Below are 16,576 nucleotides of genomic sequence, written 5' to 3'. Positions count from 1 at the left end.
TTTAAACAGGCATTTTCATAGAATCAAAATTGCAAAGTCAAACTGTTGAAATGGATATTTTTATACAGATTGTTCTGGGTGGTTTCTCTCAGCCCCCAAACTTTCTGTTCCCTTCTATTTGAATAGAACACATATGCCCAGGTCCAGCAAAGAGGCCACCCACAGGCACTGGAAAACAAAGTCACATTTACCAGACCATCCAAGTTTGAGTGGGGAATAAAAATTTGCCCGCCATATGCAAACCATTATATCCTGTCATTGTTAAATAAGGCTGATAATTTAAGTACAATGCAGGCATATGGAGAAAGCTCCCAGCATATAGAGAAAACTCACTATTGGAGAAAAATATGCCTCTAAAAGCAGGTGGAAGAAGTTTGATCATGAAATACATGTTTTATTAAATCTTGGGACATTTTCACCTTAATCTGAGACAATATGTGTTAAATTAAACTTCTAAAAACTTTTCTGCACATCACCAGCAACAGTTTTACAAGACAAAGCACTTGCATATAAATTCCCGTTTCTTTGATCTTCAGAACAATCCTCTAAGATAGGGAAGTAAGTAATACCTTCCCTTCTTCAAAAACGAGGTTCATAGGCATTCCATTTTTCCACTGCCAGCAAAAGATTTCCTGACTCACCCTCTCTTCCACGGCGCTACCTACGGAGGTGGCAGCCATCTCACAGTCGGCATCATGGCCGCCCTCAGACCCCTCGTGAAGCCCAAGATCATCAAAAAGAGGACCAAGAAGTTCATCCAGAACCAGTCAGACCGATATGTCAAAATTAAGTGGAACTGGCTGAAGCCCAGAGGCACTGACAACAGGGTGCGCAAGAGGTTCAAGGGCCAGATCCTGACGCCCAGCACTGGCTACGGGAGCAACAAGAAAACAAAGCACACGCTGCCCAGCGGCTTCCGCAAGTTACTGCTCCACAACGTCAAGGAGCTCGAAGTGCTGCTGATGTGCAGCAGATGTTACTGTGCTGAGATTGCTCACAACGTCTCCTCCAAGAACCGCAAAGCCACTGTGGAGAGAGCAGCCCAGCTGGCCATCAGAGTCACCAATCTGAACGCCAGGCTGTGCAGCAAAGAAAACAAATAGGCAGCTCGTGCACATTGTATTTGTGTTAATAAAACCATGAAACTCAAAAGAAAAGAAAAAAAAAGAAAAAGATTTCCTGGCTCTAATTTAAAAAAAAGACTGACTTTATCAAGTGTTGATGACAATGTGGAGAAGCTGGTGGTGATATAACACAGTACATCCACTTAGGAAAACAGTTTGGCAGTTTCTTAAAAAGTGAAACATAATCTTACCATATGCCCCAACAATTCAACTCCTAGGATATATACCTACTCAAATAAAAAAAAAGATTTTTTTAAAAAAGGCTTGTATGCAAATATTCAGAGCAGCATTATTCCTAATAGCCAAATACTAGAAATCATTTCCTAAAAGTTGAGTTAATGCTTTATTCAGGGACCTTACTGAGAACTAAAGCCCAGGAGACTCAGATTGCTTTGAGTAACAAGTTCCAAAGAGGTAAGGGAGGAATCAGGATATACGGGAGTTTTTGCTGGGATGGGGGAGGGGGGAATGAGTTGAATGTCAAAAGATTACTGCTAATCACAAAAACCAGACACCTCAAGTTAATGATTTTAGTTATGTTCAAGTTACGATTTTCCACTTATGGGAAGATGCAAGAGTCTAGACTCACTGAAATTATTCTTTAGATATACGTTAATTATCTAGTGTTTTTCTCCATCCTCAGTTCCCCTTGGGGTATACCACTGGTGGCAGCTACAGGAGCTGATAGCAGGCAACATCTTTTTGTCTGCACACTCAAATGTCCATCAACAGGTACAGAATTTCTACACAATGGAAGTCTTAGTAACAAAAACCAAATCACAGAATCACCAACAAAGGATGAATCTCAAAAATGCTAAGTGAAAGAAGTTACACACAAAAAAGCACATATTATAGGGTTCCATATACATGAAATTTCTGGAAGAGGCAAATCCATAGACACGGAAACTAGATGCATAGATGCCCAGAGCTAGGTGTAGGGGTGGAGAGACACACTGACTGAATGGGGAGAAAGGAATTTTGGGGCACAATGGAACTATTCTAAAACTGGATTGTGCTGATGGCTGCACAACTGTATAAATGCACTAAAACTCATTCAACTGTGAATCTACAATGGGTATGTAATTACACCTTGGTAATTCCAAATCATCAAAAAAAGTTCACCTCCCAGCCTACATACTTCTCACTGATAAATGAACGCAATGCTTAACCATTCCATTATGGGAAAAACCCAATCATGTTTCTATAACTGACCTGTGGTGGTATCACACACACACACACACACACACACAACACAGCCATAATGACCACATGTAAGAGCTGTGTTAAAACTCTGAAGATCAGTGTTGCGTTCATTAAGTCCCCGCTCTCCATTAACGCAGACTAGCAGGGTTCAGAAGCTACAAGGAGACTTGCCCAAGCTCATCTCCAGATGAGGCTGTGGTCAAGGGTATCCCTGTCTCAATTACTGGCCCCCCTCCTGGGAAGATTATCATAAATCCCCAGCCAACTGTCTATGACTTGCATTACCTCCCCAGGCAAGGAATTGTACCTGGCGCCTTCCTGTTACCATGGCAACATAACATAGCTACGCAAAGCCTAAAATATTCACCTCCTGGTCCTTTGCACAGGAAGTTTGCTGATCCTAATTTAAGGTAAATAGAAGATAAAATCACTAGCAAAGATTTCAACCTACTGTTGCCCCATTTAAAAAAAATTATTTTTAACTATTACATTTCTCTTCTGATTTTAATAATGATCTTCTTTCCTGAACTTTGAAACACTGAAGTTTAAAAATAAGGTAGGAAAACAACTCCAAAAAAGAGATAATGACGATGGACTTGAAATACTATGCTGTGTGGCATGTTCTAATTACAGATTCACAGAAACGAGAACATTCTTTAGCCAAACACACAGCTCAGTCATACCCAGAACAAGGCACCACACCTATTTTTCTCCCATGACTGCTTCCCTGGCCCATGTTAAGTACCACGGTTCAGAAGTCTCTAACAACTTACATGATAGAGACACAATTTGTTCTGGAAATGTGATCTCCTTTTTTTTTTTTTTTTCAGACAAAGATGTCAAATAGTTTGGTAAGATAAGATAAATTAATACAGCTATTTAAATCTGCAGTAAATTCAGCAACCAAAAAGGTTCTCTTCTGCCTACAATGACTTAGTAAAGAAGTAACCTGGCTTAATTATGGACAATAGTATGGAAATTCCTTAAAAAAACTGAAAGGAGACTTAGCCTATGATCCAGCAATCCCACTCCTGGGCATATATCCAGAGGAAACTCTAATCCGAAAAGATACATGTACCCCAATATTCACAGCAAAACTATTTACAGCAGCCAAGACATGGAAGCAAACTAAACATCCATCAACAGATGACTGGATAAAGAAGATGTGAGATACACACACACACACACATTTGCACACGATGAAATACTACTCAGCCATAAAAAAGGATGAAAATAATGCCATTTGCAGTAACATAGATGAACCTGGAGATCGTCATAATAAATGAAGTAGCCAGAAAGAAAAATACCATAGGATATCACTTATATGTAGACTCTTATAAAAAAAAAAAAAGACACATAGAAAACAAACTTATGGTTACTGGAGGGAAAGGAGGTGGGGAGGAATAAATGGTGAGTTTGAGATACTAACTGCTATATATAAAATAGATAAACAACAAAGTCCTACTGTATAGCACAGGGAACTATATTTAATACCTTGTAATGGCCTATCATAAAAAAGAATATGAAAAAGAATATATATATGTATGTATAAATGAGTCACTATGCAATACACCGAAAATTAACACAACATTGTAAATAGACTACACTTCAGTTATGCTTCAACTGAAAAAAGAAGAAGTAACCTGGCTCAGAAGATGTCTCATGTAACAGGCGGGGACTTGGAGGGACCTTGTTCTTGATGACACTCAATTCCAGAAACAGGGTGTGGGTAATATATTATAGTACAAGGATTTAAAGAGCATTTAAAAAGTTGAGGTACAATTGAAATGTGACATATTAGTTCTAGGTGTACAACACGATGATTTGATATTTGTATATACCGAGAAAGTCTGTAACATCCATCGTTAATTAACATCACTACACAATTAATTTTTTTTCTTATGAGAACTTTTAAGATCTACTCTCTTAGCAACTTGCAAATATACAATACAGTGTTACTGTAGTCACCATGCTGTCCATACATCCCCAGGACTTATTTTATACCTGGAAGTTTGTACCTTTTGACTCCCTTCACCCACCCCCTACCTCTAGCAACCGATAATCTGTTCTCTGTATTTATGCATTGGTGGGGATGGGAGGTTTGGGGAGAGGTTTCACACGTAAGTGAGATCTCCTCTGTTTTACAGTCATTTTTGTGGTTGCTGGAAGTAGGAATACCTTCTCATCAACTTATGTTATTTTTTTTCTAATCCTTATTACTCAAATCCACCTCAAAGGACACACGGCATTTATCACATACAAAGCTTGAATGCAGGTGCCTCAACCTCGTCACGACTGACATCATGGATGAGGTCATTATTTGTTGTGGGTGAGGGGACTGTCTTGGTTGGGAACCACTGGTCTAGAGTAACATTAAGTTCTAGGGCAACAAGCAAATTAAACGAGTTTTCAAAACCATTAATTGAAAGCAGGCTCCACCGTCTAAATTCTAGGAATTTCCACAACCTCTCCGGAAGTAGGATCAGCCCACATGCAGTCTACCTGGGGCAGGTCTCATTTCCGGTGACCTCGGCTGGGTGCTGACCGGAGGGAGGGAGGCGCCTCTGTAGTCTGATTCAAAACATCTGGCGAAGGGAGGGAACAAGGGCTCCGAAGTCTAGGGCTTGATGACGGTGCTGGAAGGCTCTCTCTTTCCTTCCCTCTGTCCACTGTGCTGTTTGGGGTTTGTTTGTTTTTTTTTAAATGCACTTTTCATGTTAGAACTGACAATGCTTTTATGCAGATGGTTGGAACTGCACAAACAAAACCTGTCCAAAAACCTGCGCTCTTTTCACCTCAGGGTGACTTCAACCCCACGTGCTTGCAAAGCTTGATGCACAAGTTGTCAGAATGTTTGGAAACAGCACAGATGAGAACGAAGAGGAGCATAATCACACGTACAAAATGAGTATGAAAAATGCAGTGCGAACTCGAGCAGCGGGGACAAAGGAGCACGGCTGGCCAGGGACAGACCCAGGAGACTCCAAAATGAAAGAGCAAAGTGGAACCCAAGATGTCTCCCCCACGGAGACGGCCACCCCTTCATCCCCCAGGAGAGGACCTGGAAATAAGCAAGCAGCAGGGCAGCCACTGTCCCCAGCATCCCCACAGCAGCGGGTGGTCTGTGCACCCCTGACCACACAGCAGGCAGAGAGCTCAGGGCCACAGGGGCTGGGTGATCCCCTGATTCACTTCCTCCATGGGACTGGGGGTTCTCAGACCTGAGGCTAGTACTCCTTTCTGCACAGCTGTGTTAGGTTCCAAAGAGCCCAGGGCTGCTCAGCACCGAACGGAACCTGCAGGTTTCAGGCTCAGTTCTCAAAGGAGGCAGAACTCAGCTAGTGCCCGGCCAGCACTGACCGCTGGGGAGGGAAAAGGAGGAACAGGAGGCTCAAGAGAGAAAATGTGAGCACACAGCCTGGAATGTCGGAAATACGTGATGTGAAGATCCCAAGTTCGTACCATTTGCCTGTGGCTGTGGAACGGAGGTGGTGTTTGTTCTCTGTAACAGGCAACACCAGGAACAACTGTTCTACACCCATCGGAGCTGATGCCACCATCACATTCTAGAGGAAAAGGTGTTGCTGACACTCTTTTTCAGAACTTGGACAACCCCTCCCCGCAACCGCTCCCAAGACTGTCAGAAGTGCTGCGTAACTCCCCAGACAGGCCTACGGACGTCTTTAAACGCAGTGCTTTTTAAGATAAGAAATACATTCCAGGTATTTGTGGCTACAGTGCATTTGTAGCTGTGTCACCACCATCATCAACATCATTTCTTGGGCTTGCCTACGAGCCTAAGGAGCCTATACAGCACTGTCCCTACAGGAAGATGTGTAATGTCCCAAGCATCTAACCCTAAACACACCTGAAAAACAGCATGGGTGTTTACTGAGCTTGCCCACATTCATTACGATAAAGTCCACAATTGGTCCTATGTCTCTGGGCAACAACCAGTGAGAAGGATCACGTGGCATCCATGTTCTTTCCCGCTGTCCGCCCATAAGGTCACACCCTGTCACCACGATGAGCTGTAGCTTCAAGACAAACATGACATGAAAACACAAAACAACATGAAAAGTACATGAAAAGCAGGAGATGGAAAGGGAGAAAAAAGAAAAGCAAATGGTAAAAGTTTTTGCCAATAAACTAACCTTTGCTCAAGGTTCCGCATGGAAAGATACAAAAAAAAAAAAAAAAAAAGACTCATCGGCATCCCCGACTCCCAATCAAAATCAGAGCCAAAACAAGCGATGCTAAATGGCCACGACACCTAATTTGTGAACGTATAATTCTTTAAAGAGTTTATTCCCATGGTTATGGGGTTTCAGCTTGCCGACTGACTCAGCCCTGGTGTTAGATTCTGATTTCTCCTGCCTTCCTTAGAACTCTTCAAAACAGCTTTTCAGTTACTTTTAAACTACAGTGACTAGAACTAATCCCAGAAAACACATTAACACTGAGAGAAATGAGACATCTCCTAGTTGCTGAGACAATCTCAGACACCGTAGGAATGTGAAAATCCAAGGAACAAAAGTCAAATTATTCCACTATTAGTTAACCAATCATCACAAAGCTAACATATATATGTTTAAAAGAGATCAGAAAATAGACCCAAAGAATTAGCCAATGCACCTAAAATTCATTCAATCATCTGTAAGTCACCTCTCCCATAAATCCATCCATCCACTCATCCATAAATCCATCCACTCATCCACCCATTCATCCAACCACTCATCCATCCATCCATCTGGCTGCCCTTCCACAAGCCCATCCTTCCCACCTTCCCACAGTATCTTTTGAGCCACTACTATGTACCAGGCGCTGTGAAAGATTCACCCGTATATAAAACCGTTCCTGCTCTGAAACATTTACAATATGTTAGAGGTAAAATGATGCCTGTTCTAATACCCTCATCCTACAGTCTTTCTTCCAAAGGGTAATTATGCAACAGGAAGAGCAGTAGAATAAGGCAAGAAAGAGAAGTAGCTAATTGGGGAAAGGACATGCAGACCCTATAAAATGAATAAAACTGTTCTGCTTTTAAGGTCTCAAAAACTAGTGGGAAATCCTCTCTAAGGGACACAAAACAAAATAGCTGGCTTTAGAACTGCATTCCAGTCTCCCTTTTAGTGGAAACAGTAGGAGATATAGAACAGAAGGGATAACAAAAGACCATTACGAGATGTTTTCACTCTTCGTGGAATGTAATACCAGACGTCCCTTACCTTTTATTTCCTAGAGTTTGTCCTTTCCTATTCTTGACAAGAATACTTTTCTTAAACACACACACACACACACACACACAAACCATAAACAAACAAAAACTAGTAAGATAATCTTCATGCAGCCCTGGCTGTGTTCTGGCTACCATCTGTTTTTAGAAAAAATACACAAACTTATTCAGAACAGCAGTTTGTCATTACTTCATAAAAACGGATGACCCAAGGACACAGTAGGAACTAAATAAAATGGCTATCTCTCATCTCAGCTGCAGACAGATTAATTCCTCTGCAGAATTTTACTGAATTTCAAAAACATTTCATGTTTTTCATGAAGTCATACTGCCTGAATTAAGAGATGCTTAAGAGACAATCCAGTCCAATCAAAGAGACAAGAAAACATGTTGGTGAGGACGTGGAGAAACTAGAATCCTCATACCCTGCTGGTGAGAATGTGAAACAGTGCAGCTGCTGCAGAAAACAGTCTGGTAGGTCCTCAGAAAGTTAGAGACAGAGTTACCAGATGACCCAGGAATTCCACTACCACCTGTATACCCAGGAGAAATGAAAACATACGTCCACATAATAACTTGTACACAAAGGTTCACACCAGCATGATTTACAACAGCCCAAAAGGGGGAACCCCCTTAGTGTCCATCAACTGAAGAACAGATTTTTTTTTAATGTGACATATTCATAGAATGGAGTATTATTCAGTGATTTAAAAAAGGGGAAGAAATGTTGCATGTTACAACATGGATGAGCCTTGAAAACATTACACTAAGTGAAAGCAGCCAGTCACAAAGGACCACACATCACGTGAGCCCATTTACATGAAATGTCCCAAAGGTAAAGCCATGCAGACAGGAAGCAGATTGCTGGTTGCCCAGGGCAGGTGTAGGCAGTGACTGGGACTAGGGAGTGACTGCTGATTGGTGTGGGGTTTCTTTCTGGAGTGATGAAAATGTTCTGGAGTTAGACAGTGGTGATGGCTGCACAACTATTAGTATATATTAATACTATACTATTGTTACAATGTTAGTATAATATATTAGTGTAGTATTATATATTAATAACTATTAGTATGATACAATATTAATATATACTATATAAATAATATTAGTATAAACTAGTAACGTAACAGTACTATATTTAGTGAACATACGAAAAACCACTGAATGGGATACTTTAAAAAGACTCACATCCATGATACGTGAATCATCTCGCAAATAAAAAAAGGAGAGGGGCTGGGCTGCTCTCCCTTCTGAAACCGACCGGATTCTGTCCATGGAATGTCTCTCTCTCTAAATAAACCTGCTTTCACTTAAAAAAAAAAAAGAAAGAAAGAAGAGAGGGAGACAGACAAGCAAGAAGAGGAAGACAGGCTGCCTCGTATCTGGCTTCATTCACTCCCTGGATCCAGTTAACCTAAAGGCCAGCTTCAGCCCTGACCTCCCGCGTTACATACGCCAAGAAGGTCCTCTTTTCGGTGTACACTGGTTTTTATTGAGTCTCCATCATTTACAAGCAAAGGAAAATCAGTATGATTTTTTCAGCAGACCAATGTCAGGACTTCAGAAGACATCTAGAAAGCGACTCCCTCACCGAGAGACCTCTGGAAATGGCCATAGCTAGCTGTGTATGCTTTCCCAAGAGCAGCAGCAGGACAAGTTATGTCAGAGCTTGGACTGTGTGATGCATGTTACACTAGAACTCTTACCACCTGAATTACAGGAGGCAGGGGTGGGCTGTTTTCCTTGCCAGTGAATTCCCAGCCAAGAGCAGGGCCGGGCACACTGGATGAGGGACAAGTGTTGATTCACTCTCAATCCCAAATCCCATCGCAGGGCCCTGCTCTCTGCTCTGGGAACACACGGTGACCCCTGGAGGCACAGTGCTGCTCACAGAGAGATGAAAGGCCGCTCAGGTTGTAGAAAAGAGGCCGTGAAAACCACACAGGCTGCCCCCCACCCCCCCCGCAGTGTGGACTCAGCTTCAAACCCCAGCTTCACCACCTGTGGCTCAGGACAACTGTTAATACCTGAGACTTCTCCGTACAAGATGAGAGTCATCTAAACTTGTCTGCTGTCCAAACACAAGAAGGGCACTCGGGACGGCTAACCAAAGTGCTCCAAAGCCGCAGGGCCCTCGACACAACGTGGCAGTGTCTATATTTGGGGTCTTGCTGCCAGCACCCTCCAGGGTCACGCCCAGGATGGCTTTTAGCCATGGTACAGCTTTCATTTTGCTTTCCTCTGAATGCCTTGCTATAGAACCTAGGAACACAAAGGCCTAGTTTAACTCACCAGGCGAACCAACCTTTCCTCCAAATCCACCAAAGCTACAGCTTCGGTTTCTTTCCAGCTCCGAAGTATTGAAAAATAACTCACAAAGACAAGCTACACCCAGCAGGAAGGTGATGGAGGTGAAAAGGATGGAAATGTTTTACTTGACATAAGTGCCTGTGTTTCTTCTAGTTGATACCTACCAAGATTTTCTCTCAATAAAATTATTTCTCTCTTGTGGCAAACCATTTTCATTATTCTCCGAACTCCATCTCTTCTTGGGTTCCATAGAGATTTGGGCACAGAATGACATTTTCTCTAGGAGACAGCATATCCGACAGCCCAGTAGCAACGCCTGCTTGTGTCTCCATCACTTAACTCGGGCTGAAATCCCAGGCTCTTCCCCAAGGACACAGGCCTCTGCCTCCTTCCTCAGTGAGCACCAGACATGGAGGAGTGAGGACACGGGGCACCCGGAGTAGAACAGACCAGAGAGGCTGCAGAATGCAGTGGGGCTTCTGGTGGTTTTGCTGTTGTTGCTGTAAATCAACCTTTTATTTTAGAATAGTTTCAGATTTTACAGAGAAGCTGCAAAGCTGATACAGACGGTCCCCACCCTCCTGCATGCAGGTTCCCCCAACTGTTAACATCTCATGTTGCTACTGTCCCCGCTAAGGGGCCAACATAGGTGTGTTATCATGAACACAACTCCGCATTTTGCTTGGATTTCACACCAGCGTTTCCCTAACACCCTTTTTCTGTCCCAGGTTCCCATCCAGCACTTTCTATCAGGTCATCCTTCTTCATCAGGGCTTCTCTGCCCCTCGACAGTGTTTAAAGGCCTTGACAGTGTCAAGGAGTACAGGTCAGGGGTTCTGTGGAACACCCCTCTGTCGGGGACTGTCTTAGCTTTTCCCTGAAGTTAGACTGTAGTGCTGTGGCTTCCAGTGACGGCTCAATCCAGGGGTCCAATTTTCTGAACGGGAGTCCAGGCTTTCCTGCCTCAGCCACGCGGCCTGGGTCAAGTTCACCTCCTTGGCCCTTAGTTTCCTCCTCTACAGAAGAGCAGAAAAGAACACGCCCTCCCTCCCAGGGGACTGTGGGGAAGAAGGGGGCTAAGTCTGAGCACAAAGGGGAGGGGATCAGCAGGAACTCTCCACGGAGAGAAGTGGCCATGGACTGAACAACAGAGCTGCCGGGCCAGAGACACAGGACAAAGGCTCCTAACAGACAAACCTGACTTCCAGAAACCCGCATCCAAGGGGAACGAAGTTTTAAACAGATCATTTAAACTTGACACCATAGGACTCATTTGGGGACACAGACAGCGTTCCCGCATGTAGGAGTGTCGGTGAAGGCAGCAAGCCACACGAGAGCAGGGTTCTGACGATGAACAGGACAGACCCCCAGGCAGCAGGTGGAAGTCTCAAGGTGAAGGGTGCAATTTTCCGCAAAGTAGCCAAGGACCAGTGCAGACTAAGACACACCGTAAGCTGGCTTACCTGCTCCACTTAACCACTGACTGGAAACTATGAACAGCTCCACGCACCAAACAATGAAGGCATTCACCTTCCTTTAGTTCAAGAAAGAAAAGTCTCAAACTCTAACTGACCAAACTCTGGAAACCACTAAAGACTAAAATAGCTTTCCCGCTTACCAATAAAAATTGGGGCACACTGTCTTACAGTGCAATAGACTTTTTTCCAAGCATGTTTGTAAAAACAAAACAAAACAAAACAAAACCCACAGCAGCCAAAGTCTTTCTGAGACACCAACTTTTAATTCCATCTCAGTCCATGAGACTCTGAGTCACTCAGCTTGGAAAGTCTCAAGATCCCCTCGAGCAGCGTGCATGAGTGGGCAGAGGCAGGTGGGGGGCTGGAGCTGAGATCCCACTGGGCTGGATAAGAATGAGCCCAGCCCGGGGTGTCGGGGGAGTGACAAGTCTGGGTCCTACGAACAAATCTTCCCTGGGGCCCATCGGGGCAGGTCACATGAAGCTCCAAGTTCCAGCGCTGAGGAAAGTCCTTCTCAGTTCCTCCTGGCTCCTCATCAGCCTCTCCCCAACTCCTGGATGCCAGACCAAAGTGGCCCTGGTCAAATGGGAAGGCCCTCTGCTCCCCTTTCTCCTTCCTAGGAAACCTCCTACTACCCGAGGGCCAGTGCTGAGGACAGGCTCCATCCAGCAGAGAGAAGAGGAAATTTCCTACGAGTGCGTTAGTGGAGTCCAGCACAGCCAGTCCTCCCTCCCAACCCGCTCCATCCTTCCCAAACCACTCCAGCCACAACTGATGCCCCCGTACACACGAACTGCCCCACTCAGGGAGAAGCCCGACTCACGGCTGGCAGTGAGGGCCTGTGAGCAATAAAAACCCATGGGGGTGAGCCCTTAACTCAGAGGGGCTCCTCGGGCGGAACAGGGTGGACACGGCGGGGGTTAAACAGGGCCAGGCAGAGCCCCGAGGAGGCGGGATTCTGCTCTAAGCCCAACTTCAGGTCATCACCCAGCTCCTGGCCCCTCTTCTCCCAGCCATCCTCCCGGCCTCTCATCTTCTCTGCACAGCAGAGCCCTCCTCTACTTCACAGCAGGAAAGCACTGCAGGAGAGGATGCTCATGACCCACTGACAGGCCAGGCAAACAGCCAATAAACTCCCACAGGAGAGACATGGTCTAGAAGGGAGGCTTTCGTTCCTGACTTCAGCAGAACCACATGCCCGTGGAGCTCTGAAACCTCAACAGTGCCCAGGGATGAACTCCAGATGGGGGACAGGGCAGGAGCCCCAGCTCGACGTTCAGGGATGAACTCCAGATGGGCAGACAGGGCGGGGGCCCCAGCTCGACGCCCAGGGATGAACTCCAGATGGGCAGACAGGGCAGGGGCCCCAGCTCGACGCCCAGAGATGAACTCCAGCTAGGGGACAGGGCAGGGGCCCCACCCCGACCCTGGGCCCAGGCCTTCCACGTGGCGACCCAAGTGTTCGAGGCCTTCTTCCTCCCCGCATCTGCAAGTTCACCAAGTTCAGAGACTCTCACACCTAGTCTGGCCCTTAGGAAACACTTGATGCCTCTTTGGAACCCCGCACAAAGCCAACACCAGCTCAAATCTAGGCCACCTAGTGTGAACCACTGACCTAAATTCTTCCCCCAAGAGGGAAAAGCATTAGGTCCAAGCAAACTCAGGAAGGAAGAGAGGCAGGGAGGGAAGAAAGAAAAGGAAGGAAGGAAAAGGAAGGAAGTGAGTTAACAATGTAAATATTCTGCTCACAAAGCAGAATGCACTGCTCCTGAGTAATGTACCACATACCCATGTGTACATCTCCAGTTTTTATCTACTCCAATAATTAACGCTCATGGCAATCCAAGTGTTTGTCTTGAAACTTAGTTGAAAGTCACTTTCAAACATGTTATTGAAAAATTACTTTAGAAGTTCCCACAAAACTGAACCTGTAACAAAACTAGCTTGCTAGACATCACCTAAAAATATACCCTTTGTTAAAAAAAAAAAAGCCCTTGATTAGCATTAGTGAGGGACTCTGCAACGCCACCACCACTGTAATGCGACTCCAATAGAACACCATAATATCCTATTCCAAGACAGACACAAAGTACCACCCCCGTGTGTGAAACTAGCACCCCTAAACAAACCCATGAAGTCAACGTTTAAGCTCAGCTTGGCTTTTCCAATGGCAAAGCATCTTCTTCCAAGACTGTGTGCTGCTCTCTCTTGCCAACACCAGACAGACTCGAAGGCCTCTCATTCCTACAATCCAAACGTCTTTGTTCTACCTACAAGTGTCACAGCTGTTTGGCAACAGACACTGGAAATCTAGAGAAATCCCCACTTACCTCCCCTGTCTCCATTCACGGGTGACAGTGACGGCTCTCCCGGGGACATCCCGTCTGGGCTCCAGGATCTGGCACCATTCAGAAGGGCAGAGCTAAAAAGGCTCCAGAACTCCTTCATTGACTGAAAAGGGCAAAAGCCCCCGAAAGAGTTTTGTCTGAAATACATGTGGATCATAGAAAACTCGAGGACAAACAGCCAAGCTACAATTCAGGGCGATCAGGGCAACCACCGAACGCCATCAAGCACCTGCAGAGTGTCACTACATCTCTACAGGCCCCACTCAAGTCAAGAACTCCTTCAACTCCCTTTGTTGGAAGAAAGCACTGACCTACAAGTATGTGTGCCCTCTTGCTGTCATCAGTCAGAGACTGGGAGATAAGCCGAATTCTTCTGAGAAGCACTGCTTGCAGAGCGGGAAGGCCTGGAGCGGCCGAACAAAGCAACAGGAAGCAGGGCTGTTCTCCTTCGGGTGAGAGCGCCTGGAGTTATCGCTGGAGTTACCACGAGCAGCTCACAGGACTCCAGAGATAAAACTTTCAGGAGCTCCCTGCTCCTTGGCTGGGGGTTCCCTAGGAACCTTCTTGCTGTCTGGGTAAGTGCCTCTTTAGACCAGCGCTCCCCAACAGAACCGATGCAAGCCACCTTCGGGATTTGGGGGTGGCGGTGCTCATAGCTCAGTGGGAGAGGGCACGCTTAGCATGCTCGAGGTCCTAGGCTCAATCCCCAGACCTCCATTAAAATAAATTAAAAAAAAAAAGCCCACATATGGGATTTTACATTTTCCAGCAGTCACATGTTTTGAAAAAAGTAAAAAGAAACAAGTGAGATTAATTTTAATGTGTTACTTAACCCCATAGATGCAAAAATAACTTCAACATGTAACCAATGTAAAAAATGTATTGAGAATTTTATATTCTTTTTCCCATACTAATTCTCAAAAGGTCTGGTGGGTATTTTGCACTCACTGCACACCTCAGTTCAGGACAGCCGTTTTCCATTGCCCGCTAGCCACGTGTGGGCTACTGGTTACAGCACGTCACTGTGAAAACCTACTAGACTCTAGAAATGTAATTTTGTGGGCTAAGAGGGTGGTGGTGTGTGTCCAAGGCATGAAGGCAATGTCTCCTCTTTATTTGCTTTTTCCCATTTTAGGGAATATATCAAATTTCCCAGTGATAACCAGCAAAGATATGTATGACTTATCCATCATCACCTGCCCCAACCTAACCTACCGTAGTTCAACATTCACCTGGGGGAGATAGAAGAACCACCTTTTTCTGTCCCTCTGAAACAGCAATAAAAGAACGTGATAAATCAGAATCGCTCTAAGAATGTGACTTCTACGTGCCCCGTGTATAAGATGATTAAAACAGCTTGGGGGGACTTGGTGCGTAAACTGCCCTGTGACATATTTTACCAAAGGGAGCAAGAAAAATGTATCTGTTTACTGTAATACAAACCCCACCACCATTTCAATAGCTATGTTTGCTGAATTCTTGAACTCTTGATGGCACATGCCAGCTCTGAGTTACTGGTGGCTTAGACTTAAGACAAATAAAATGAGACAATTAATTACACATTAGGCAGCAGAAAGTATGTGCTTTCACCCCAAAACTGCCCTCTCCTCCTCCCAACCATGACCAAATACTCTGAATGGGGTAACAGAAAGAGGAAAAAGTCTTGCAGATGTAATAAGAGGCAAATGTGTTTTTAATTGAGGTTTCCATGAGCTATCGGTTAGAAAGTGGTACTTGAACAGTAAGAAACTACTCTGCAGCCCAGTATGCGGGGATCTGAAGACAGACAGACTACAGAAAAACTGGTAAACTTCCCCAAATACCCAGCAGAGGTGAGCAGCTCTGATAAGCCAACTGGCTTTTCAAAACCCAGGGGGTCGCTCCATCCAGTGACAAAGGCCCAGCCAGGCCATCTGTTCTCACCACCTTCCCAAGTCCGGTCACCCTACCCGAGTCCCCCACACCCAGCCCTATCCCTCTTCAATCTCTGAGCCACCTTGGAACCAGCCCTTGCAAACCCACCTCCCTGTCTCACTTAAGGCCTCTTCCATTCAGACAAAATCCCGCCTGTGGCCTGTGGTCTGTGCATGCTCCGGCCTCTGCCTCCCCCTTCAGCTTCGCCTGGATTTTTCTCAGGTCCCACCTGGCTTGCACCGAGTCTCTATCCACTACTCTGCCAGCAAAACCAATGCGCCCCTTTAACCCAGCCATCAACCTCCCCGACCCTGGGAGGCCCTGGCCTGAGAGCTGCACCTTTGTCCCCTGGCAGAGAAATCAGCACAGAAACAAATAACTCAGGTGATGCCAGCCCTCCCTGCTGGAATGGGAGGGCAAGCACCACCGCCGCCAGGAAGGACAGAAGGACAGCCCTCCAACAGCGACCCAAGAACATGGTGGACTTCAGCACGAATTCCACCCATCCAGACACTGGGCCGGGGCGCGTGCTTGCCTTTTACCAGCCCTGTCTGACTAACAGTGACCTGACCCTTTGTGTCTCACTTCCCCTGAACTTACCTCGACAGCATTTAAATAGGTGAGAAAACTTGTATTATAGATTCTGAGGTTCACGTTTGTGGAATCCAATAATGAAGATGACAGCTATACCCTAAAAACAGCGTATCCTGGATCATCTACCAACACTGGCTGTCTTCCTGAGTTCCTACAGCAAGCAGTCAGGGGTTACTTACCAGGAACCCGAGCTGCTCACTGCCAGCCCGACTGCGCTACCCCAGGTCCAGCCAAACTCACTTTCCAGACAACAGCAGGGTCCTTGGAATTCCCACCCCCCAATGCCTTGGCTCCCTGGAAGCTTCTAGAGCCAGACCGTCAGGAAGCCATATATTCCAGCTTCAAAATGACTGATTTCAGAGGCCGTTT

General features: G+C 45.5%; 2 protein-coding genes across 2 annotated transcripts in view; one reads left to right on the top strand and one right to left on the bottom strand.

The window, feature by feature from the left end:
• The window catches only part of MYO10 (myosin X), a 193,381-nt gene that overhangs the window by 151,384 nt on the left and 25,421 nt on the right, over positions 1-16,576 (bottom strand). The window lies entirely within an intron of this gene.
• Positions 659-1,103, top strand: LOC107034753 (large ribosomal subunit protein eL32-like). The gene has a single exon (XM_072951374.1). The coding sequence runs from the start codon at positions 696-698 to the stop codon at positions 1,101-1,103; it is 408 nt and encodes a 135-aa protein (XP_072807475.1). The 5' UTR covers positions 659-695.

Source organism: Vicugna pacos, chromosome 3 (assembly GCF_048564905.1).
Source record: "Vicugna pacos chromosome 3, VicPac4, whole genome shotgun sequence".
NCBI classification, from domain to species: Eukaryota; Metazoa; Chordata; class Mammalia; order Artiodactyla; family Camelidae; genus Vicugna; species Vicugna pacos.
Note: the sequence above shows the minus strand (reverse complement) of the source record. Positions and strands in the feature narration are given on the sequence as shown.